The sequence below is a fragment of the Oryza sativa genome, chromosome 3, assembly GCF_034140825.1.
Source record: "Oryza sativa Japonica Group chromosome 3, ASM3414082v1".
Classification (NCBI taxonomy): Eukaryota; Viridiplantae; Streptophyta; class Magnoliopsida; order Poales; family Poaceae; genus Oryza; species Oryza sativa.
The window spans coordinates 13,942,699-13,965,698 of NC_089037.1; the positions used below are offsets into that span (position 1 = coordinate 13,942,699).

Here is a 23,000-nt window from a genome sequence, read left to right on the forward strand (position 1 = left end):
CAAAATGTCACGGGTTCACCTTCTTTCATCAATAATTTATCTGTTGTTGATAACGGTGTATTGATCTCCTTGCAGCCATGCATGCCAACACGTTTTAACAGATCAGTAGCATACTTCTCTTGAGTCAAGATAATTCCATCATGAACTTTATTAACTTCTATGCCCAAGAAATAGTGCAACGCACCAAGATCCTTAAGGGCAAATTCTTCTTTCAAATCTTGAAGTAATGCCGAAGTTGCTTTTTCACAAGAACTAGCAACAATGATGTCATCAACATATATCAACACAAATATGGAGATAGTACCTTTCTTGTAAAAGAAGAGCGAAGCATTTGCTTTTGACGGAGCTTTCAAAAAGAAAAGCAAGGACCACTACGGGAGGTCGAACCACGGACCGGAGGAACAGTATTGTCCGCTCACTTCCTTCAATCAAAGCAAGGGTTATCTTTCCAGGAACTAGCAAACCAAACAAGCAGGCTATAAAAAGAAAAAGAAAAAGACCGAACCAGTAAGACTAATGTATACTTATTTATACCTTTGAGAGGTCCACTTAGACTATTATGATTTTCTCTTTAGCTACGTAGGTTATATAAGATTCAATTCAATCTAACAAGCGGACTGGACTACCTTCGACTACTACAAGATATTTAGAAACCAAAGAAGTTGAGCCTACTTTACGCACTTAAGGCAGCAGCAGACAAGGAAGAAATGGGCGATGATAAAGGGCGCCCCTTGGCATTTCCTGTGGGGAAGTCTGATTGATCCAATCACGACGACTTTCAGGAATTAGTTCACTTGCCATTCAATCTCTTTTCCGAGTTCATGTCTTAGAAGGAGTACGCAATCTCCTTTTCTATCCCCGTGAGAAGCTGAACACTGCCTCCCTCTCAACGATGTCACTAGATAGGGACACGCATTTCTGCCAGGCCATAAAATCGAAATGAAAACAATCTCTCCCTCCTACGCTATGAAGGTACTTTTCTTCACCGGATTCGAGTGATTGTGATAGCTGTGGTTGGGCATCCGAGTGCTTCAAATGGCATGTTGTTTCTTAGTGCTTCCCTGCGATTTAGGGACTCCGCAATATTATTATATCCTGTCATTCTTTCCCTATTGAAGGTGGATTAACAACCTTTATTTGGTTGTATTCTCATTCATCTTAACCAATCATAACACCAATTAGGTGTGGTAGTTGGCCACTACTTATGAAATATCTCAAACCCACGAGTGATTTATCATAACAAAACTGTGAGGCAAACTTAGTAAGGGGGTCGTGTTATTAAGTATATTTCTTAGCTACAAGCCTGGCCTTTCACTTTTCTTAGTTCCCCCTTTTCCAACCTTTCTTTTCCTGCATGCCTAAAAGAAAGAGTTAGCTTTGGGACAAGACAAGCAAGGGCGAAAGCTTCACAGGCCGTCCCAACTGCTTTACCTGCTGTCCCTACTATTCATTCTTCGCCAAGAGAGCTATCACTTGGGTCGGGGCCCCTATTTGACAAGGGAACTGAACCCATTTCATTGACCTTCGAACCGCTCTTGCCCTCCCCTTTCACTTCCATAGTGGTCTTCTTTGGCCGGCCCACTCATTTCACTCTCAAGCTCTCTGAGAAGATTCAAGATGTTTCGAATTCTCCTTCATGTTCGTGCTTTAAGTCAGTTCGTACTTTTCAGTATATAAGAGAATGACTGAACTCGCGTTGAAAGCTACTAAACAACGGCTGACAGAGACTCATAAGAGGGGGAGCGGTAGCAAAAATGAGATCTTTCGTCTAGACAGAAGAGAGATCCTTTCCTTCCTTTCTATAGGAAATGACTGATGTTGCTAAGTCACCTTCCGCTGCTCTTGCGTCATCCCTTTTCCAATTCTTTTTGAAACCACTTGATGATGAACGAGAAGTAGCTCGACCGTAAAGGAAAGGAAAGGAACCCTGGTGAACGGATTGAGCGAGCGCCAGCGGGGAAATCTCAAAGAGATATTTTTTATTTTATATAGTTATTCTCTAATATTTCACCATAGAAAAGTTTCTATTTCACTGCCAATCTGTTGACAAAGCTCAACCAAGTAAAATATTTTTGATCCTGGAAGAAATAGTAGAAATTAGAAGAAAAAACTTGATGCTTGAAAGAACGGACTCATAGGGTCACTAGCCAACTTTCATAAAGAAAAGGCCTCACTGTATGGTTTATGTGGATGCATGATGCTTTCTCAGCGATGACCTGTAAAGGAATTACTCAGGTCCCTCTCTTTTGTATAACCCTCTTCTAGCGATCATGTATCCCGACGTAGGTACAAACGTGTTCGCGAACAAATTCGTGGAGAAGGGTCCAATAGCCCTCGAATGGACCGGCTACACTGAAAGAGGGAAGCGAATAGCCTGAAGATTCTTTCCTTTGTTGTCTCACTATCAGAGCTTGCGGCACTTGAATAAGCCGCCGGCCCCCGGCTGCGTCTTTACCCCTATCCAATTTTTGGGCCAATTCCCCCTTCGTACTACCAAAAAATGAGATTCAGGAAAGTAGTTGGGAGTATGTATGCCGGCAAAAAAGTACCCACACCTTCTTAGGTGGTAAAAGATCTTTTTATGAAAAAAATACATACATTCTTATAGGTCAATTTATCTCAATCGATGATATTGTTTCTGAATAGTTGACCTAACCAATCAAAGCTCCCTTGACTAGCTTTCCAGCATGCGCTACTACTGCCTACCTAGCAGTCACCTCTTCCTCCTCTATTCCATTTCTAGTGCAATATCTGACTTCAGTAGAAGAAGAGTACTCCCCTTCATAATGCTTCCTTCTTCAAGTCTTTCGCTAGTGAAGTTTGGGAAAGCTAGTAGGGAACTGCAACCAGAGAGAGAGTTCTAGTGAGTCCAGACTCTTTCTTTCGTTCATCAAAGCGAAGCATGGCTGCAATCCCAAACTCATCCTTTTTTCTTCTTATCATTCGCAATGCTACTATGGTTTTGATGTCTTCTTGTGTCGCTATCTGAGGTTTGAGATCAAGTGGACTAGCCATTGCTTCTCCACGAGGCTCATACCAGGCGCTACGGCGCTGAAGTATGTAACCCATGCCATACTCCCAGGAAAAGCTCGAACGACCTTCAACAAAGGCATATCGAAAGAAGAATTCGAAGGAAATGAAGCATAAGCTGTCACCACTAGGATAAATCAAATTGAATCCTAGGCTGTTTCGATAGACAAAAGAAAATAGAAAAAAGTAGTGAGTGAGAAAGAAATAAGTAGCGGCGCTTTGCTTGCTTGGAAACGAAGTAGCAGATTTTTGAGTAGTCTTTTCTTGGCTGGTAACTATTCAAACAGAGCTAGCCCTCTTTCTTGATACCTATGTACTGACCACATATAGTACTGTTTCGTGAAAAACCAATAGGCATTCTACACAGAGAACAATTCAAAGCTGACTACCATATACTACTGTCCCTGCTTTCCAAGTAAGTACTAATTTCGAATGCGAGGTTGCGTAGCAAAGCTACAAGCCGAAATTCAAGAATGAACTGAGTTATTTTTCCATTTTAAAGAGTGGCATTCGATGTCCAATATCTCGATCGAAGTATGGAGGTCAGAATAAATAGAATAATGATGAATGGAAAAAAGAGAAAATCCTTTAGCTGGATAAGGGGCGGATGTAGCCAAGTGGATCAAGGCAGTGGATTGTGAATCCACCATGCGCGGGTTCAATTCCCGTCATTCGCCCATCGCATTATTGAACTAATTGTGCCACAGTCGAGCATTTTTGTCCAATCGCAACATAGACACAATACAATGTCTCACTCTCATTTGTGCCCCTTGAGTTCATTTGCTTTTGGTTTAATATAGTATCGATAGCTATTGCTGTTTTTCCAGTTTATCTGTCCCCGATTATAAGTTTTCATTGACCACGGCCTATAGGAACCAGACTAAAGCATGTTATCTCTCATTTTTCGTCGGTAAGATACTTGTACATAACAGACTAGCAGTACCATAAGCAGCAGGCTTTTGGACTGAGCTACAAGTCACAGTATTTTGAGTAAAATAGGGTAATACCCCATACCAGCATGAAGCCATTTACACAAAGCCCATAATTTGGTATCATGCCGGTACCAGAGTCATACATAAAGGTCCGTCTTCTCCTTCTGCTCGAAAGAGTCTAATGCTACATCCTTTCACTCATGTAGATTGTCCAGCATTTCATTTGACAAAACTCCTTCTGATCTGAGGACGACGAAGTTTATGAAGCTGCCAAGCAAGATATTGATGGAATCTCGACAACGGGTTCTTATGTATGATGTGTCCATTAGGTCTCAAATTATCAACACGGAGTGTACACAGAGTTATGGAACAAGAAATGATTCTTTCTTATTTTGAAACAGAATTCAAAATAAAGGAGGATTTAATTCGGTTGCTTTATGAAAGCCGACGCCGTGCCGTCTGGCGAAAACGCCGCAGGCGCGAAGCGTGGTGGGCCTGCGCCGGGGGAGCATAGGGAGGAAAGGGAGCCAGTAAAAAAATGAGTTCCTTGAAAAATCAAGGGGACAAGGAGCCTACCAAGTACGGCAACAAAAGAAAGAAATCGGCACAGTTGCGATGCGCTCACTCAAGCTTAGGCACCGAAGATGCATTCCATTTCCTTTCAAGTAACGAGAGGGCTATCAGTTAAAAATTAAAAAGAGAGGAAACTTGCTTAGCAAGCGTACGAGACCAAATCTTGTTTTGCTTATGGGCTGTAGCTACCGGGTCCGAAGGAGGCTGATCGTGAATCAATTCCATCTGTTAGGGCGGGCAAGTTGCGGTGAAAGAGAGTCCATCTTTATCATAAAGTTTTGTGAAGAAAGTATGGCTGCCGAAAGCTCTGGGGGAGGCTCGCTCCTCCTACATCGAACTCTTCTTTTCTTTATTCAACAAATGCAAGTTCGTCTTCGTCTGATGGGATGAGAAGTAGTAGGATTGGTTCTCATAATTAAAAAAAGGAATTTATCGAAATTTTTCTTTTATTCTTGTTGAATAATGCCAAATCAACACCAAAAAAATATCCAAAAATCCAACAAAAGTCAAAAGTAAATGAATTAGTTAATTCAATAAGAGAGAAAAGGGGACCAGCACTTGATTCCGTTGCCCAAACGAATCCCATTCAATCTTTTACTCATCCCATGAGTCCGTCGGAAAGTTCAATCAATCTTTTTTTCATATCCATTTCGCCTTTTGTGAAGGATCCCTCCCCCCATTCTATGCTGACCCGGGCCGGGGCTCGCTTTTTGGGAAGCCCGTTCCCACCGCGCTCACGGCCCGGCTGGCCTGCCAGCGGTAGTGGGAATTCTCCCGTTCCCTGGTCAAAAAAGGGTTGAGTCGTTAGAGCACATATCTCCGTGATCCCTTCCACAGCTAAACGTAGATCTCTATCTTGTAGAGGAGTGTAGAGTAAAGATATACCGGAGTGGAGTGCAAGAAGGTTATAGGGGAGTGTGGCGCCCGCTTGCCCGCCTTTCTTCTCGGTTGAAAAACAAAACTGTTGCTTGCTTTGTTCATTCAAGTAGTGGTTTAGCCCTCGAATCTGGGATTGAAGGATTTGCTAATGCCCGACCCTTCTCGACTAGAAACTCTTCCGCTCCTCCGGACCTTTGGAAAACCAAGAAGTAGACTGCAGTGTCCCGCTCGAGTACGATGTCTGTTTAAATTCTTTCTTTGATTTGCAAAAGTAGTAAGTCTACTCTTCTTCCACCTCTCCTCAGATGTCTACAACAGGAATTGACAGACCGCACTCAGAGACCATTTGGAAAGAATAGCAGCACTCTCCAAACTCTATAGGTTGCATTAGCTATACGAGCGAATTGGTTGTTTCGAGCACGTAGCAATGCGAGATAGAAGATTATAGCGAAAGAGTTAGCTCAACCTATCTACTACTACCCTTGGAAAGGGGGTGTGCGTGGTATACCTGTTACGACTCCCCTCGAACTGAGCCATTTTCATGATTTTGCAATCAAAGAAAGTTCCATACTTTTTTATTCCCAGTATGGAGCCAACGTCGCTTCGCTTTCGCAGGACAATTTCCTTCTGGAAAAATATCCAGTGGCATATCCCATCTAGCTCTGGGAATCAAACCACAACCAGCGCCTTCTTGTCCGATGAAGTTCAAGTCTCTAACATGTTCTTCGCTTATCCATTTAGCCCGCCCGCCCAGACGCGGCGCCCTTTCGCATTATCATCTACCGCCCTTTCTTTCCTCCCGTCCCTTCACACATGAAGATCGTCGTATGTATGTTCAACTTCGGTTGCCGGTGCAATAGAATTGGCGGGAGTATATTATGGCAGGATCAGTCACCTGGGCAAACCAACCCTCCTCCAAGAAGAATTGTGCTTTAGAGTACTACGATCTGGATAATCCTCCTAAATTTAGATCTATGCTGCTCCATGCGGGGGAAGTCGATGAACGAGTAGAATCATCCCCTAGCGTAAACATGAGAGGAACCGAACCCTATAGTTGTACTGAATTCCGGTTGTCCGCTTTCCATTTCGACCACTCGCTCCTATGTATGAAGAATGGCTCTTCCTTGTCTTCACCTTTTAAAATCGACAGCCTTCGGGCTGATCCACACAAGGATACTCACACATTCAAACATCTTGTAGAATAGATTCCTGTTCGTCGTATATCGACACTTCAGAACATCTTGTAGAATCCCCTTAGCTTCTTTCTATATGATAATTTATAGACACTATAGCAATATGGATATCTGCAATGGAAGGAAAGCATTTAACTACCTCACATCTGGTAAGTGTAGCAAGTCCAAATCCCTCATCTCATACGTTTCCCTCCACCTCCTCCGCAGGCCTCATAAGCCTCGTGGCCAGTAGGCAATCTCTGAGTTGAAATCGATCCCAGACATCCATCTCTTTCAAAAAGTTCTAAAGGCCGACAACTACAGGGTGCGTGCGCTGGGACTGATCGGGACGACCTCGTCGAACAAATATGAGTAGACTAGATCTAGTGTGGTGGTACCAAATACGAAGTTCTCCTTCTCATTGAAGACAAAGAGAATGGAATGAGTAGTATAGAAAAGGGGAAAATGAATCAGCATTCCCAAAACAAAAGTAAGATAGGGTTGGCAATTCCACTACTTCAAAAGGTTTGTGCCTTCCTCGGTAAGAGAATTCTCAAAAGCTATCCAAACAAGAAAAAGAAATACGGCACCGACATTTCCAATGGTAGTCAAGTTCACTGGAATAGGTTCTTTGAGCTATGATCCACCACTGTCGAATATATTTTTACAAGTGTATAAAGTCTAGAAGAGGGCAGGGGAACATACTCTCACGTTCTCCGAGTGGGTACTACACTGAGTAAAAAGGGTACTGGTCGACACGGGTAGCCCATTTCTTGCATAAAGAAGTTCTCGAACGAGACGATAAAATCTTGTCCCAGCTTCGAACTTCTCTCATAAGCTTTACCGGTTAAACCTTATAATCCTTTTGGAGTTGACGTAACTCCTTATACGCAAAAGATCGAGAGGGGCCCAAACCAAACCGAGAACGTAAACAGAATTCGACTCACTCTCGTATGGCTCGTCCTCGAGCCCTGGGCGAGTCGGCCGGGTCTTTCCCTCTTGTTCTGTCTGAATCTGGCGCTTTAGGGGCAGAATGTGTGATTGATTCCAGCGAGAATACATAATCTCTTTTTCCGCTGCATAGCCCGAACAACACCAATATTGGGACACCCATTATAGAGTATTGATACGTCAATCAAAACCGACTCCACAAACTTTGGTAACTCCAACTTCAACCTCGATTTTATTAATAACTACTTACGAGACCTTCTTTGGTACATATCCCTTATCTCAAGTTTTTGATCAAACCAATCCATTGACACAAATGGTTCATGGGCGAAAAGTGAGTTGTTTGGGTCCTGGAGGATTGACGGGGGTTTGATTTGACAGAAAGTTCGAAGAAGAATAGATAGAAGACAGACTTATCGACAATTGATTTATTTGACTTTTTTAAAAAATCTTCTATAGAAATTTTTTGTAATGAAGTGACCCTTAGGGGCTGTTCTTTTTCACCGGTTTAGACACGTTAGTCGTCAATGTAATTTCATATGAGAAGCCAAAAATTAAAAGGGGAATAACGATCTTATTAATTCCTAATAGTTACCATAAATATATGCTCGACTAAAATCCATACAAACTCGATGGTGGTGATAAGCATTTATAATTCCGTAGACTCGAAAGAATGTCCCGCTTGATTGCCACGCCCAATTGAGGGTCTGCCAGACAGAAAATGTGTTCCTTCATACTGCAATAAAAAACATTTGAATCCAGGATAGTAAGGGTTCCTAGGCAATCAAGGATAGAAAGGAATATTTTAAATATTTAGTCAAGATCACTTGCGACTTACTATATCCACTCGCCTGTTTCTTTTGAACTCGACTCAACACCTCTGTAAAATCTATAAATGCTGTACAATAATAGTCCAAGCGAACATTGTGCCTCTTCCTTCTGTAAAGGAAATAAAGTAGATCCTCAGGGAATAATCGTAGTTATAATATAAATTCTGGATCTTAATAGACTAATTTTAGATATAGATAAATTACCATTCCCTTGTCCATACAGTACTGAAACTCTGCAAGCATTTCCTGTACTCCAGAGAGAAGCTGACATCGCTTAAGATGTGCAATTCTATCTCTTCTCTGTGTAACCTGACCCTGTTGTATAGATAACCAGAGGTCAACAGTTATATGTTAAGCCTGGTAACACTTGTACTCCTTTCACAACAGATGCCAGGCACACAGATAATAGAGTAGAACATACTGAGGCCTGTCTCAAAATAAACAAATCTCAAAGATAATATAATACATCCTAATACAATAAATATAGATAGCTAGACTATGATATGTTACATCGTCGTCTAGGTTAGTTTATTTTGGGACGGAGATAATACACTACTTAGGCAAGTGATATTGAGAAGAAGGTAAACATTGGAATAAACGTACATGGACAACCCTTGCTGGCTTTAGAAGTACCGGCAGAAGAAGCCATCGACCAAATGCAAGAGTAACCTGCTGTACCCTAAGAACATGTTCTAATTCCGGCATTACCCTGTGCAAGAACAATCCAACAAACTCAGCTGGTGAATACTTATACTAGATAAGAGTTTTCTGTGTGTTTTTACCAATATATATTTGTCAGACATGAATAGTTTAACTTACTCTTTAAAATCCCGTAAAAACTTCTTAGTCTGAAATTTCAAAGTTGGTGAGAAAAAAGCGACCTGAATTTATTAAATGCAAATATATGTACACAAGGAAGGAAAATAACCTGATTAATCATGAGACATGCTAATTCTTCAGGAGATCCTGGTTCCATCTCATACCTGCACTTAATATGCATAGAATATAGCTGAATGATCAAACATACTCACATTTTCAATTGAGCACGATAGAGAGAACAATTGTTCGAGGATCACCCAAAATAGAGTAATTCGGAATAGCTAAATAACGTGTACATATCATAATTATTCTCCGGCAGATGGTATTGCAATTGAATGCCATCCTAATTAGTGATTAGATAGTGACATTATTTGGATCAAAATTTGACATATAGCTTCATGGACGTACGATACGAGATACGCTATAAAGGTCTATTCCTAACTGCCTTGTGTACATTATTAGAAAGTGGATTCAGCAACCATGACACTCAATGGTTCAAACAGGTTCTCAAATAACTCAAAACTGTAATGTCAAATAAGAATTCTACAAGATGAAACTGCAAATTGCTATGCACGATAAAGAAAGATTGATTTTGAATTGATTTTCGGCAAATATTGACATCAAGTCCATTTGGAAATTTTCTACTTTAAATATTGAGTTGAATCGATTTTGAAATTTAACTTCTATAAAGATAACCAATTCTAGAAATGGGACTCTATTGACTACAAAGTGACTACCAGGGACTCTATTGACCACCAGAAAACCTTTTCAAGTCTTATGTATTAATATGCCATTACACATAGGGACAGGGGCGGATCCAACGTGGGTGTAGGGGGGACTCCCTACACCCACAAGACCCATGGATACCCCCCGAGCACCTCCTTTAATTTTTTCACCATGAATGGTAATCTAAAGGTCCTTAGATGGCTGGAGGTTGAAGAAACTGTGTAATTGAGTCCCCCCCAATTTTTTTGATCCTGGATCCGCCCCTGCATAGGGATTTCTCATAACCCCTTAAGGGAACATTTTATTATTTTATTTTCAATCAGAAACTCAAATGTAAACCAGGTATTACCTTTCGCAGAGAGAAGACGATATGTTCCTGCATTTGCTTAATGTATCTTCAGGGAATTGGATATATTGTTTTCCTGTTACACCTTTGCTTTGATGGAGTGTATTGGTGAGATACCTTATAGAACTGACCTAAAGATCCATAATAGAAAAAACGTGTCATGCGTGCGGTCAGTGACACAACAGAAAGTACTAATTTCCAAATTCGAACAACTAGACAGATCATTATGTTCATCTTGATAGTGGATAAATATATGGAAACTTGGACGAGCTTGTTGTAGCAACACTTCCAAAATTTAGTGGTTACACATGAAAATTAAATGAACCGTTTGAGATAACTAGAGAATGATCTTTTTTTTTCTTTCAGTAAAAAGTGCATGACATTGACATTTTTCTTTCATGGTCTTCGAGGTGTGACTTAGACACAATTTATTTTTAGAAATTTAGAACTGTGATTGTGAAAATACTTTTGAAGACAAATCTACACAAATCAATCTTATGTTTTAAAACTAATTACTATTTTAAAAGGTTTCAAGGTTTGACCAGATCTTGTCCAAAAAACATCAAGTATTGGTTACCGGAGAGAGTAGTTGGATTCACAATCAGTTACTCCCTCCGTTTTTTAATACACGGCGCTATTGATTTTTGGACAAACGTTTGATCGTCATTTATCAAAAAAACGAAGGGAGTAACTGACTGCGAATCCAACCAACCACTCTCTCCGGTCACAAACACTTGATTTTTGGACAAGATCCAGTTAAACCTTTGAAAGTTTGAATATTTAAAAACAAAGGGAGTAATTTGCACTACCATTGTGCACAAAATAAATAAAAAAAATAGAATATAGATAGAGTATCTTACTGGTTTCTGAACATTCTCATCCCAACACCAAACCAGCAACTTTTTAGCACCATGAAGCCAGTTGTCAATGTCAGAACTTCCCATCAAGCTACTGTGGCGTAAAAGCCATAGGGTAAATGCAGAGAGGCCCAATGCTCCAAATGTGTAGGGTAACCAATATTTGGTCATTTTTCTCGGCTTTTTATGGCTTGAAAGCTATCATTGCATAAAATTACTTGCTTCAGAATTCAGATAAATAAGCAACACATTTCTTGGCATAATGAAATTATAAGCAACATATAGATATCTTCTAAGAACTGCACCGGAAGATCTACTTTTGTGAGATGAACAAGAGTACAAGACCCACATATAGTTTTCTAACATAAAAAATAAAATAAATAGGTGAATTATGTAAAAAGGATTGCTAGACTACTAAATCTGATATTGATGTACAAGATTTAACACTTTGTCAATTATCCACATGATTAATTAGTTGATTTTGATGCCTCAAGTGGGAGATTTTCCGTAATCACCCAAAAATGTTTTTGGTACTTTAGAATAATTAGCAGTAGCACTGATTTCTCATTTGAAACCATTCATGTATGGAACAGTTTTTGGTTTACTTGCATATGCCTAAAAATACTTTTTTGAGTTTCGACTAAAAGCACAAACTAGTAGCCAAAAAAACTTGGGTACAACATTGAATCCTTAGGGTGCGTTCATTTCTCCCCCTTACCAACTTTGGCTTTCTTATTTTCCGTACACACGCTTCTCAAACTGTTAAATAATATACTTTTTGCAACAAAAAAAACTATAGGAAAGTTGCTTGAAATAATCATATTAATCCAAATGAACACAGCCTTAATGTCCCAATTAAAATACAGGTAACAGTAATCTGGGAACTGCGAGGCTGACAAGTGAAAAAAAAATCACGTGTGAAAGTGTAGTAGGGGGGGAGTTGCAAACCCGAGAGGAAAGAAAAATATCTAACTTCTGAAGGTTTTCATAGATCAAACTTATAGCAGCTGAACTCTGAACATCAGCTTCTGGCAATCTTTGGAAGAGTTCGAATGAGTTATTATCATGATTCGCTAATACAGCCCCCTGCTGGAAAAGAAAAACCGAGACCATATTAGAAAACAACAAAGAAAGATTTACACCTAGAATCTCGAATTAAGTTAAAAAGAAAAAAACATTTCATACCTCACCAGCATTTCTAAGTTCTACCTCCAAATTGGAGAAGATGTTATTCAGAGCAACGAAGAGACTATGCAGCGATTGTTCTGATCTTCTAATTAATACACTTCTGCGTTTGTCAGTTTCATTGTAAACCTATGGAAAAAAGCAAAGGTAGAATTTAAGTTCATATATGCCATACCAACAGCTGGCTTTGAAGCTGACCATGCCTCAGTTTTTGGGAAGAGACCAGGACTTTGAAAAAAGCTTTTTAATATTGGTATTTTAGTAAACAAACCTCAGCAAGAAAAGAAGCCAAGCAGTGTTGCATCCTTGTTAGGATGGCAAGTTTTGTTGAGAACATAGAAGATGCAGAGTCCAAAAGGCCCTGGACTGGACTCCCTTTGTTCTGAAGTTTAGCCAGCGTTTGACATGTTGTTGCAACAAAGGCCCTTGGACCTCTTTGAAAGATCATAAAATACGCTTTCTGCGAATTTGTTCTCTGAAAAGAAAAGAGAAACAATTCCAAGTATAGGTAAATGGCAGATAGATAAATGCAAGAATCATATCTAAATACTGGGAGTCTAGGAAAAGAAAGGGTTTGCGGCGTAAAAATACCAGAGCATTGGACTGCCAGAACAGTATGCTTTCCTGGATACTGTGCATATTAGACAGGGTGTGTTGCAGAATATCTTCTAGTATGACGAAACTTTTGGGAATCTCAACCCTACGCCTGCAAATAACATAATAATTAAAAAGAAAAAAGAAAAGGCATCGATGCCACAGAAACAGATTAATTAATATATAAAGGCCCTAATCTCATCAAGGCCTGATCATCACATCAATGCCACATATAAACAGATAGATCGATCAATCAAATAAATTCGCTAACATATAATTTTCGGAGGGGGTTTCTCACTCGGCGTAGCTATCGGCGAGACTGCCGCCGGCGAGAGGGACATCGGGGCGCCGGTGGCCTCCGTAGAGGCGGCGCTGGAAGCCGGCGATGGCGGCGGAGGGGTCGCCGGCGCGGCGGGCGAAGAGGGAGGAGGTCCATGTGCGAGCAGGTCCAAGGCTCGCGTTGTGGGCCGGGCCGCCGGAGCTAGGAAGGCCCATAGAGGATAGAACCGAAGACTGTACAAGTACAACTAGATTGATCTTCCTGTAGTCAATTGTGTAATATAGGAGTATATACTTTCTCCGTCTGAAATAAATCAATCTAGGCTACGTTATGTCATATCATATGGTTAGATTCAATTTTGAAACGGATTGAGGTATGCACGTTCAGATTATATAGGTTGAAGCTCGGTACCGGTACCAGTTTCCGTGGCCACGTACAAGTACAACTCGGTCACAGATCGCAATCCAAACGGATCTCCTATACATATGTACTCCCATCCTTTTCTTGTCTTTTAAGAAAGAGGCTAACAAAGAGGCTGTGAGTTGTAACGGGAATAAAAGACAGAGAAAGTTGACAAAAGAGAGCCTTGTTCGGCAGGCAACCTAGCGAGACAGTGAGCAATGGAAGAGGAGTCTGTGACGTCCCCTCAAGCGAGACAAGAAACAGAAAGTGAAACTAACTCAGATATCAGATAAAAAGGGATAAAAATTGATAGATATTAGACAAAAAAAAAAGATACAAATTGATCGATACTAGTGCCAACAGATCAATTGCCATGTTAAAACCGAATCGATTAAAGAGAGATAAGAAAGAAGAACATATATAATATATTTCTGGAGCTCGTCCTCCCAAGCCATGTAAGACATGCTCCATCTATTGTGAGAGGGGATGGCATGGAGTAGATGGGACGACATGCTCCTCCTCTCATCTCTGATCCACTACGGAAGAGTGTGAATCCTCTCCTGGTCTCCTAGCGTTCAAAGTTTTTCAGTGAAAATTCAATCTAGAGAACACAAACAATCTTGAGCCGTGGAAGAAACAACCAAAACTCTGAAAAAGGAAATTCGAATAAGAAACTGTAAAAGAGATACTCTAAGTTGAATCGAAATCCGGTAGCTCACCACTCATCCCTAGCACGGTGAAGGAAGGCCCTGCTGCCGCTGCCCCTATCACTCGCTCTACCAAAAGGCATCGCTTGCTCGGAGTCATGCTAACGCGGGAACGAGCGGATTCGGCGAGGCTAGCCAGGGGGGTCAACGCGTCCCGTCACCGCCTTCCCTCATTTGCTTGGCACCCGATTTAGGACGTAGGAGAGGACAATGCAGATCTGGAAGCTTGAGGGTGTTGTCCTTCCCGCCGCCATCATCTTCCTCTCTTCACTGTCGTCGGCGCCGTCTTCCTTGCCGGATGCTGACTCCCTTCATAAAGCTTCAACGCACCAGATCCACCGATGACTAACAGACCCCAACCGCAGCATCACGCCGCCCTCTCCTTCCATCAGCCTTCCTTGCCATTGCCGGCGCCGCCTTCCTTCTCAGTTGCCGGCACCGCCTCCCTTCTCTGTTACCGCCACCGCCTTCTCCTCTCTCCTCCAACTGCTAGGCAGCGGAAAGATGCGGGGAATTTAACTATTTGCCACTTTTAGATTTTTCACTTATCCAAATACCCGTATGAGGTTTGTATTTAATAATTGAGAGAATATATTCTATGCCACTGAATTTGTTCGAGTTCAACAATTTGCCATCGACATTCTCTTTCTATAATATACCGGCGACTTTATCAATTGTTCTACAATACGCCATTAGGTTGGGCATTCTTTTCAAAAAAATACCTAAAATACCCTTATGGACATACAAGGTTAATAATTGATTTATCTAATTAGAAGTTCCAAAAAAAATATGAACATTTTTATGTGGCCTCGTTACACAACGTGAAAGTTTGTTTATATGTTTCAAGTTTTTTTTCTGGTATATTTATTGTTAGAAAAAAAAATTATGTAGTATACGAGAGAAAATTTGCTTATACGAGAGATAATAGCACAAAAATATCTTATGTAGTGTATGAAAGATGATTTATATTCAAAACATAAATAAAAAAGTGTTTTGTATAGCATATAACAGATAAGTTACATCTTTTTTTTAAAAATATAAATTAAAAAACTTGAAACTTTTATACGAACTTTCATGTTGTGTAAGGAGGCCACATCAAAGTTTTTATTTTTTTGAAAACTTCTAATGGGATAAATCAATTGTTAACTTTATATGTCCATAAGGGTATTTTGGGTATTCTTGAAAAGAATATCCAGCCCAATGGCGTATTGTAGAACATTGATAATGTCGCCTGTATATCGTAGAAAGAGACAATATCAATGGTAAATCGTTGAACTCGAACAAACTCAGTGGTATAGAATAAATTCTCTCTTAATAATTTATCATTGGAGAGAGGTGATTTCTTAACTATTTGCCTATTTTGCCTACGTGGTGAGCCATCATGGCATGCCCGCGTGGAAAGTGACGTGGACCCCACCTGTCAACCTCTTCGCTCTCCTTCTTCTCCACCTCCGGCCGCCGTATCTCCTCCACCTCGGCTCGCCTCACCGCGTACAGCTCCTCATGAGGGACGGAGTTTGGCAAGTCATTTGGCTATTGGAGTGAAATTTATTTTTTTGAATTGCCAAAATTTGGCTCGGAGAGTCTATTTAAGAGGCTCTTAAAAATGCTCTTATCCATACCACACTCACTTATATAAAGGAGATTAGCCAGGCTAGGGAAATACGAGTAATCAAACATGCCCTCCAAACAATAAAACTGGTAAGAGTCTCAGAGATGCTCTCTTACTTTTTTTCCCTACCTCTCTGAGTCTTTGGAGACCTCCCGGCTCCCACTATAGTTTTAATTTGTTGAGATAAAAGTACATCAGTCCTCCTTAATAGTATTGCGTGATGTTGAAACTAATATAAACCAATGTGAAAAAAAATATACAGAAGTTTCATAAGCCACACCACCTTCTCGGCCTCATCGTCGCCACCTTCCTCCTCCCTCTCCCTCTCAATCATCCCCCGGCACGGCGGATTGGGATCTGGCCCCTGAGCTCGGGATCTCCACGGTGGCGAAGCGGCAAGGAGCAGCGGCAGCCTCCCGCTTGCCACTCCCTCTCCTCTCATCTCTCATCTCCTGTGTGATTTCCGCCTCTCCTCCTATTTCTTGTGTGATTTATTTTGCGATTTCTGATTGGATTTATGATGATACCAATTGGACTAGGATTTAGTTTTTTTAGATTTATAATGATTGGGATTGGTTGTGGGATCTTCAGAGCGAATGCGCGTTAACACGGGCGAACGGCAGATGAAGTGGAGAGGAGGTGCGCATGATGCGGACGACGGACTAAGACGAACGAAAATCCTCAGAGAAGTCTTATGTATTTTTTAATTAGGTATAGATATAGATATGGTGTTGAAATAGTACATTATTAAAATAATTTTAACTATTTTATTTAGATCGACTCCAAACCAAGGTTATAAATACTTGTGACTAATATATGACCGGCGGAGGTTAACGGTTGTTTTTAACAAATGTTTGAATTAGAAAAAAAAACTAATTATATGCATGTTGCTGTCAATTTAAATCCAAACTAGATACTTCTGACACTATCGGTCATCAATGATTACATGCTAAAAAATTTGCCACGACAAAAGCGTAATTCTTCAAAAACCCAACATGATTAATGTATTTATACATCATAAATAGATAAAAAAAATCAAAATACAACCAACCGTGAAAAACATGTCTCCACTCTCAACTCCAACTCTTGTATTCACATGAAACAATGAGGACTCGTAATCTTTAATCTGTTTTAGTCTTTTTGCAGTTATTTTTTCCATGTTAACTAGGATCATTAATTTCATATTTTTCTTGTTTACCAAGGTTCTCTTTCTAAAATGACAAGATAACTTTTGTGGACAAAGAAAAAAGAACAAAATGAAACCATCTCTCCCGATCCCCTCTCTCACTTGAACTGACGGTTGTCACCAATGTTCATTCAGTTCACCATCTATATGTCATCTTACGGTTAAATTTCTACCGTTCGGGAGGAAACTAAAAGATGCCTCTCATCTATACCTACCATTATAACCCACTAAACTCCTAAAACTCAACATACATCAACCCACTAAGGTCAACATACATAATCCGTAATCACCTAAAACTCAACATGTAAGTATGCATATAGTAATTACATCTACAATTTATTTCATTCTAAAACTCAATATACACATGCTAAATCATCGTTCTCAAATCATTTTCACAATATTTCAATTCAAATCATTTTATCATTTCTATAATATTTAACATATATCCTGTAACAAAGCACGAGACATTATCTAGTTAATTAAAATTTTACTCCACAATTTAAGGTAGTAGCCATCAGTTCAAGTACTGAAGGATTGCAACCAGGTTTACCAAACCATTTTGAGCGGGGTTACAACCACCCCACGGTAAGATGGTTATCGTGGTAACCGTGCGGCCACCGCGAGGTTTACCGTGGTTTCAAAAACTGAGAAAATTACTGCACATGATAACCATGATAACCACAAGGTTACGTAAATCCTGATTGCAACTCATAACAGGAGCCTCCTCATCTTCCATGATGTTTAACATGCAGGCATGTGATGTCTCCTGTTTGAACTCATGGTAAAAGGACTGAAAAATGGAGACGTGAGTATACGGTTGCAACAAGTATGACAGCAAGATGCGCATATTTACATCGATTTCTTGCCCATCTTGACATCTTATTCACTTGATATGGGTTCCTCATTTCTTCCTAGATGATGAGGATGAAGAAGAAGCGGCAGCGATGATTCCACCAGCAACAAGTCCCACAAGTCCGAAGGCACCAGTGACAATAGCCATGCCAATCATACCGTCTGCATTTAAAAAGCAGTCAGTAATGCCCATCCTTCAATCGATCCGAGTTGCAAAAACCATTGTACTCCTACGAATTAGATTAGTACGGAAATATTTTACTAAAATTCATTGGAATTAGATTATTTCCTACACAGATCTTCTAGAATTTCTTTGTTCCGATCTCCAAAGGACACAAGAGGGTGCTGAGCTGCTCCGATACTTCTTTCTTTATAATGTGAAGTGCAGACATAACTAAGATACCCTTTGTTAATATCAACTTTCATGCGTGCCCTGCTGATAACTACAGTTCCCCTAACCAATATATTTGACAATTATACTAACAGTATGAAATGAAAATTGAGTGCAAATTCATTTTCCAGTCTGAAGAAGGCTTGGATGTTAAATAATATACCCTACCTCTTCTGGTTTTGTCCTCAACAAGCCTTTGTAAAGTGAGAGCTTGCCTCCAGTCAGGTTGAATCTGCAAAAGGTGATAAATGTGCATTCATTAACATCAAATTCAGGATAATCTCAAAAAAGTTAGAATCTAAACGTACAAAAATAAGATATCTCAGATGTCTATCTGATTAAAGAGACAAACACATTATGTTAAGCAAAAATTGGCACCAATCCAATCTAAACAGCGTAATTCTACAAAGCAGCCTGTTTCTCTTATAGCAGCTTCAAGTCTTGAGTGAACATGATGGCAGGTCATACACTTGTTCTACTTTGTCATTTTTAAACTAACAGATGCTTCGTTGATAAAAATGCAATATTATGATAATCAATTAAAATCAGTTAATTGTCTTGCAAGCTGAGGTTACCACCATGACCATTTACAACAGTATCTATAGATCTCATATCCATACAACAATAATGGTACCAGCGACCATGGGCTCATGGAAACAGCAAATAAAATGATTAGAAATATATTCAGTAATCAAACCTCTAAGCATCTTTCCAAAAGCTGCCGACTCCTTGTATAATCACCAGTTCTGTAGTGTCCAACAGCCAGTAAGTAGAGCTTCTCCCTTGTCTGCAGTGGACTGGTAGACCTGTCCAAAGAAGCTGCCAGGTGCCAAGAGAAAAACATGAGTCCCCCCCAACCACAAGTGAAAGCAGGAAGGTCAGATACAATATCTGATTGCCAACCGATCAAAAAAGTGTTAAAGAAAATTGAAAAATGGTTGACATACAAGAAAATGTGGACAATGGATTGGAATATCACTTTATAGGTGACACAATGTAATGAAGTGACATTTTGATTCAGCATTAGAGTGCCATATTAACGGCACTATTAATAAAGTTTGTTCAGAAGAGTGCATACAGGAAGTTTAATAGGAGCGTCAGAATGGGTAATCATGTGGGAGGACACTTATAACATATGTTAAAAGCTATTTGATTCGATTAAAAAGGGGTCCCCCTAGATAAATTGTTAGACAATGTGTGGCTCATCTGTTGAAACTTAAATATATAAGTCTGAAACAGCGTCAGAATTAAAATCATGATTTCCAGATAGATTTGTATTCCAGGTTAACAATATCTGACTTATATACTCCCTTTGGTCATGAAAACATCTTCATTTGGACATACATCGAGACTTTGAGCAGAAATGTCTTTTAAATATTTAGATTAGATACACAAAAATTATGTGTAGATTTGTCCCCAAAGTACTTTCATTATACCATAATAATATCGGCCCTACAGACACATTATAGATAATTCGTGGTCAAGCAAGTTGCATTCTGGAGAACTGATAAATGTTTTCATGACCAAAAATAATATATAAATAGTTCACATGGGGAGACACATATTATCATGGTCGTATAAATTTTCAGAAAGTGATGGGGTAAACATTCATATGTTAGAAACAGTAAACTACTACTCTATTCATTCAGCTTTTGAATTGATTAACAAATTCCAAATGCTAAAAAAAATTAAAGGATGTATGTGGCTTCATTACCTTGAAGCATTCCAATGCCGCGGTTCACATCCTCAGGCTGTCTGGAGTGAACAAGCGCCCACGAAAGCCTCATAAGGCTCTCATTCTTCTGTTCTTCATTCGCAGCCTCCGCAACCTCGTTCTCACAACCCTGGTCAACAAGACAAAAAGTGCACATGGCATGACATAGATTAGGACAGAGAACATGATACGCGAGGCAAGTGAATATAGGCATATAGCAGCTTGCAACTGAACATATAGTTCGTTTAGGCCTACGACCACGGTAGCTCGAGGGTAAAATGGGGGCTAATTTTGTGATTCAACCGCAGATGTCGACAATAGCACATGATATCAAAATGTTTGATCACCGAGCGACAATAGCTAAAACAAACGCAAACTCGGAGCAGATGGTAGCACAAACACAGCAATAGCTAGGGATTTAGCGGTCACCGAACACCTAAAACCTCCAATTCGCGAGAGCGCGTACATTCCACAGAAAATTCGCAGCCACAACGAAACATCCACTCACGAAGCGGGGGAAAAGAAATGGCCATACTAGAGCCAAACACGGATCAACCCGGAGGGCGGAGCCAAGGGTTCATGAGGAGGAGGGGGAGGAGGATGGGGTGGGGAAGCTTACAGCGATGATGTCGCGGTCGCACCAGGGGAGGGTGTCGCTGCCGCGGAAGATCGAGCCCACCGAATCGAATAACTTGCCTACGTGCGAATCCATGCCGCGAGAGCTTTTTTCTCTGCTTCTTTTTTTTTTCTTTTTCGGTTGGTTTTTTAGGGGGTCGCTTGATCCGTGGGACGCCGGGCGCCGTTTTGTAGGCGGTTTCTGAGCCTTGGTGGCTAAGGAAAAAGAGAGGCGCGCCGCGTAAACAAAGCGAAGCATCGATGCGTCTGGCATGTGGGGCCCGGTCTACAAGTGGCGCAATCCACGCACCCCGCCGATGACCTGACCCCCGAGGAGTACTCCCTGGTCCCTCCGTCCCATAAGACCATTCTATGTTTACGGTCACGTATGGATAGCATATAGCCATCCATATTTTATTGAATATGACGATTTATTTTTTTTATTTGGTTTGTATGGATATGGCGATCTAATTTCTTGTTTGGTTGGAGAGATATAGCATGGATGAAAACAACCAAAAGTTAGTGAGACCCATTTATCATATAATTTTTTTATCAAGATATAATCATCCGAGATCTTGTTTTAAAGATTTAATTGTAACAAATATAATGGTGTAATCAAATCATAAATTAGATAAAACGGTTTAGGAGAAAAAGTCATTTGGAGCTTGCTTAACAGAAAATCAAACCAACCACAGCCAATCAGAACATGACACATCACCCAGACCAAAACTGGATGGCTTCATCCAGCCAAATCGGCCGGATGCACTCATCCAGTATATTGAGGGAATATTCCCTATTTTGGGCTGCCCCATCCACCCTGACCTCCAACCAAACACCACAAAAAAATCGGGTGGCCATCTCCCATCCGAGTTCATCCACCCAACCAAACACACCTACAATGCGGTGTCTCACACCCGTGGTTTTAAGTTACACTTAGATTCAGATACCACGCTAAAGGTTTGGAGTGGTCTCACAGGGTGACAGAGGTTCATGCAGAGAAAACAGTGGTTGAATGGTGGTTCTAGGAGAGAGAGAAGACGATTTGTATGGTCCGGGAAGTTGTAGAGGAGAAAAAGGAGGAACTGGAGGCTACCGACGAGACAACGAGCTAGAGGTTGTCGTCGCCATAGCCAGCCCACACCTCGCTGTGGCCCACGCTGCCAGGGAGGGAGGAGAGGGAGCCCGGCGGCGGTAGCCAAGGAGGAAGCCAACTCGATTCGCATTGATGACAACAGCTCTGAACATATCGACGCCATCTCCGGGAAGATGCCGACGACAGCGGCAGCTCGGCTAGATCCGACGAGCATGATGCCAGATCTGTGGACCTGTTTGGCGCTCGAGCTCTGCTAGATCCAGCAAGCATGATGTCGGATCCACGCCAGAGAGCTCAAGCGCCGCCGATCCCGTCGCCCTCTGCCACATGGAGCTCGACGTCGGAGATCTCTTCACCACCATGAACTGGGCGGGCCACGCCTCGTCGACAATGTGACCGAAGAAGGGGAGGCGGCGGCGAGCTCGAGCGGGCAGAGAGGAGGGAGAAGGGGACGGAAAATTAAATTTAATTGCACTTTATTTCATTTATTATTATCAAAATTAAAAAACACGAATATTAAGGAATAACCTAATATGGTACTGGTAGAGTGGTAGCAGACCAAAAGATACAGAAAATTAAATGTAATTGCACTTTAAATCCATCTTTTATTATCAAAAATAAAAAAGGTGAATATTAGGGAAGAACCTAATATCAAATAAATAGAAGGGGTGAGGCTCCGAACCCATGTTGGCTAGCTCACAACCTTTCGGAGTTAACCGGAAGACGCTTAGGTGTTTCTCTTTATTATCAAAATTCACTTTGGACTACTCTCTAACTAGTAATATTTTTATTTTAGATTAGATAGATTACCTTTGTTGTACTTTGGATTACCCCAAATTACTTGTCTAGCCACATCTACTTTCTAATCTTGCAATGAATACTTATGTGTAAGTTGTGAAGACATGCCGGTTTATGGGTGTCGATGTGCTTAAAGTAATTGTAATTGATGTGCTTGAGAAAAGTTGTTTTAGGTGATCCAAAATAAAACAAAGTCAAAGTAACTTTGTTCAAAGTGAAAAGATAAGATGAAAGGTGATCCAAAGTGAAACTTTGATACTAAAATATAATCATAAACTTAATTTACTCAAATTAATTTAAGCCCTACCGAAAATTTCAATATTTAATCATATATTTGTCTCCTATAACTATATAATATATTTTGGCACTGATCTAAACATAGCACTCTATTCGTTCCAAAATATAAGAAACTTTAACTAGATATGACACATTCTAGTATGATGAGCAACAACGTAATGT

At 40.5% G+C, this 23,000-nt stretch overlaps 2 protein-coding genes across 4 annotated transcripts; both read right to left on the reverse strand.

Annotated features, from left to right (window-relative positions):
- Positions 1-8,088: 8,088 nt before the first annotated feature.
- On the reverse strand, positions 8,089-13,488 carry LOC9270588 (protein DGS1, mitochondrial). 3 transcript variants are annotated; one of them, XR_010739809.1, is made up of 13 exons: positions 13,190-13,488; positions 12,889-13,003; positions 12,569-12,772; positions 12,298-12,426; positions 12,061-12,201; positions 11,116-11,310; positions 10,259-10,386; positions 9,293-9,347; positions 9,184-9,212; positions 8,968-9,073; positions 8,569-8,791; positions 8,373-8,473; positions 8,089-8,270 (listed from the first exon to the last, which is right to left on the reverse strand). XR_010739809.1 is itself a non-coding variant. In XM_026023799.2 (13 exons), the coding sequence occupies exons 1-13, from the start codon at positions 13,384-13,386 to the stop codon at positions 8,147-8,149; spliced, it is 1,632 nt and encodes a 543-aa protein (XP_025879584.1). In that variant the 5' UTR covers positions 13,387-13,485; the 3' UTR covers positions 8,089-8,146. The 3 variants fall into 3 exon arrangements, 2 of the variants coding, with proteins under 2 accessions (XP_025879584.1, XP_015629511.1); XM_026023799.2 differs by having other exon boundaries at positions 8,569-8,679; positions 12,061-12,198; positions 13,190-13,485; XM_015774025.3 differs by having other exon boundaries at positions 8,569-8,679; positions 13,190-13,485.
- Positions 13,489-17,744: 4,256 nt separating this feature from the next.
- On the reverse strand, positions 17,745-20,810 carry LOC9266461 (mitochondrial fission 1 protein A). The gene is made up of 5 exons (XM_015773162.3): positions 20,655-20,810; positions 20,036-20,165; positions 19,019-19,140; positions 18,490-18,553; positions 17,745-18,092 (listed from the first exon to the last, which is right to left on the reverse strand). Exons 1-5 carry the CDS (start codon positions 20,745-20,747, stop codon positions 17,980-17,982), a joined length of 522 nt encoding a protein of 173 aa, XP_015628648.1. The 5' UTR covers positions 20,748-20,810; the 3' UTR covers positions 17,745-17,979.
- Positions 20,811-23,000: the final 2,190 nt, after the last annotated feature.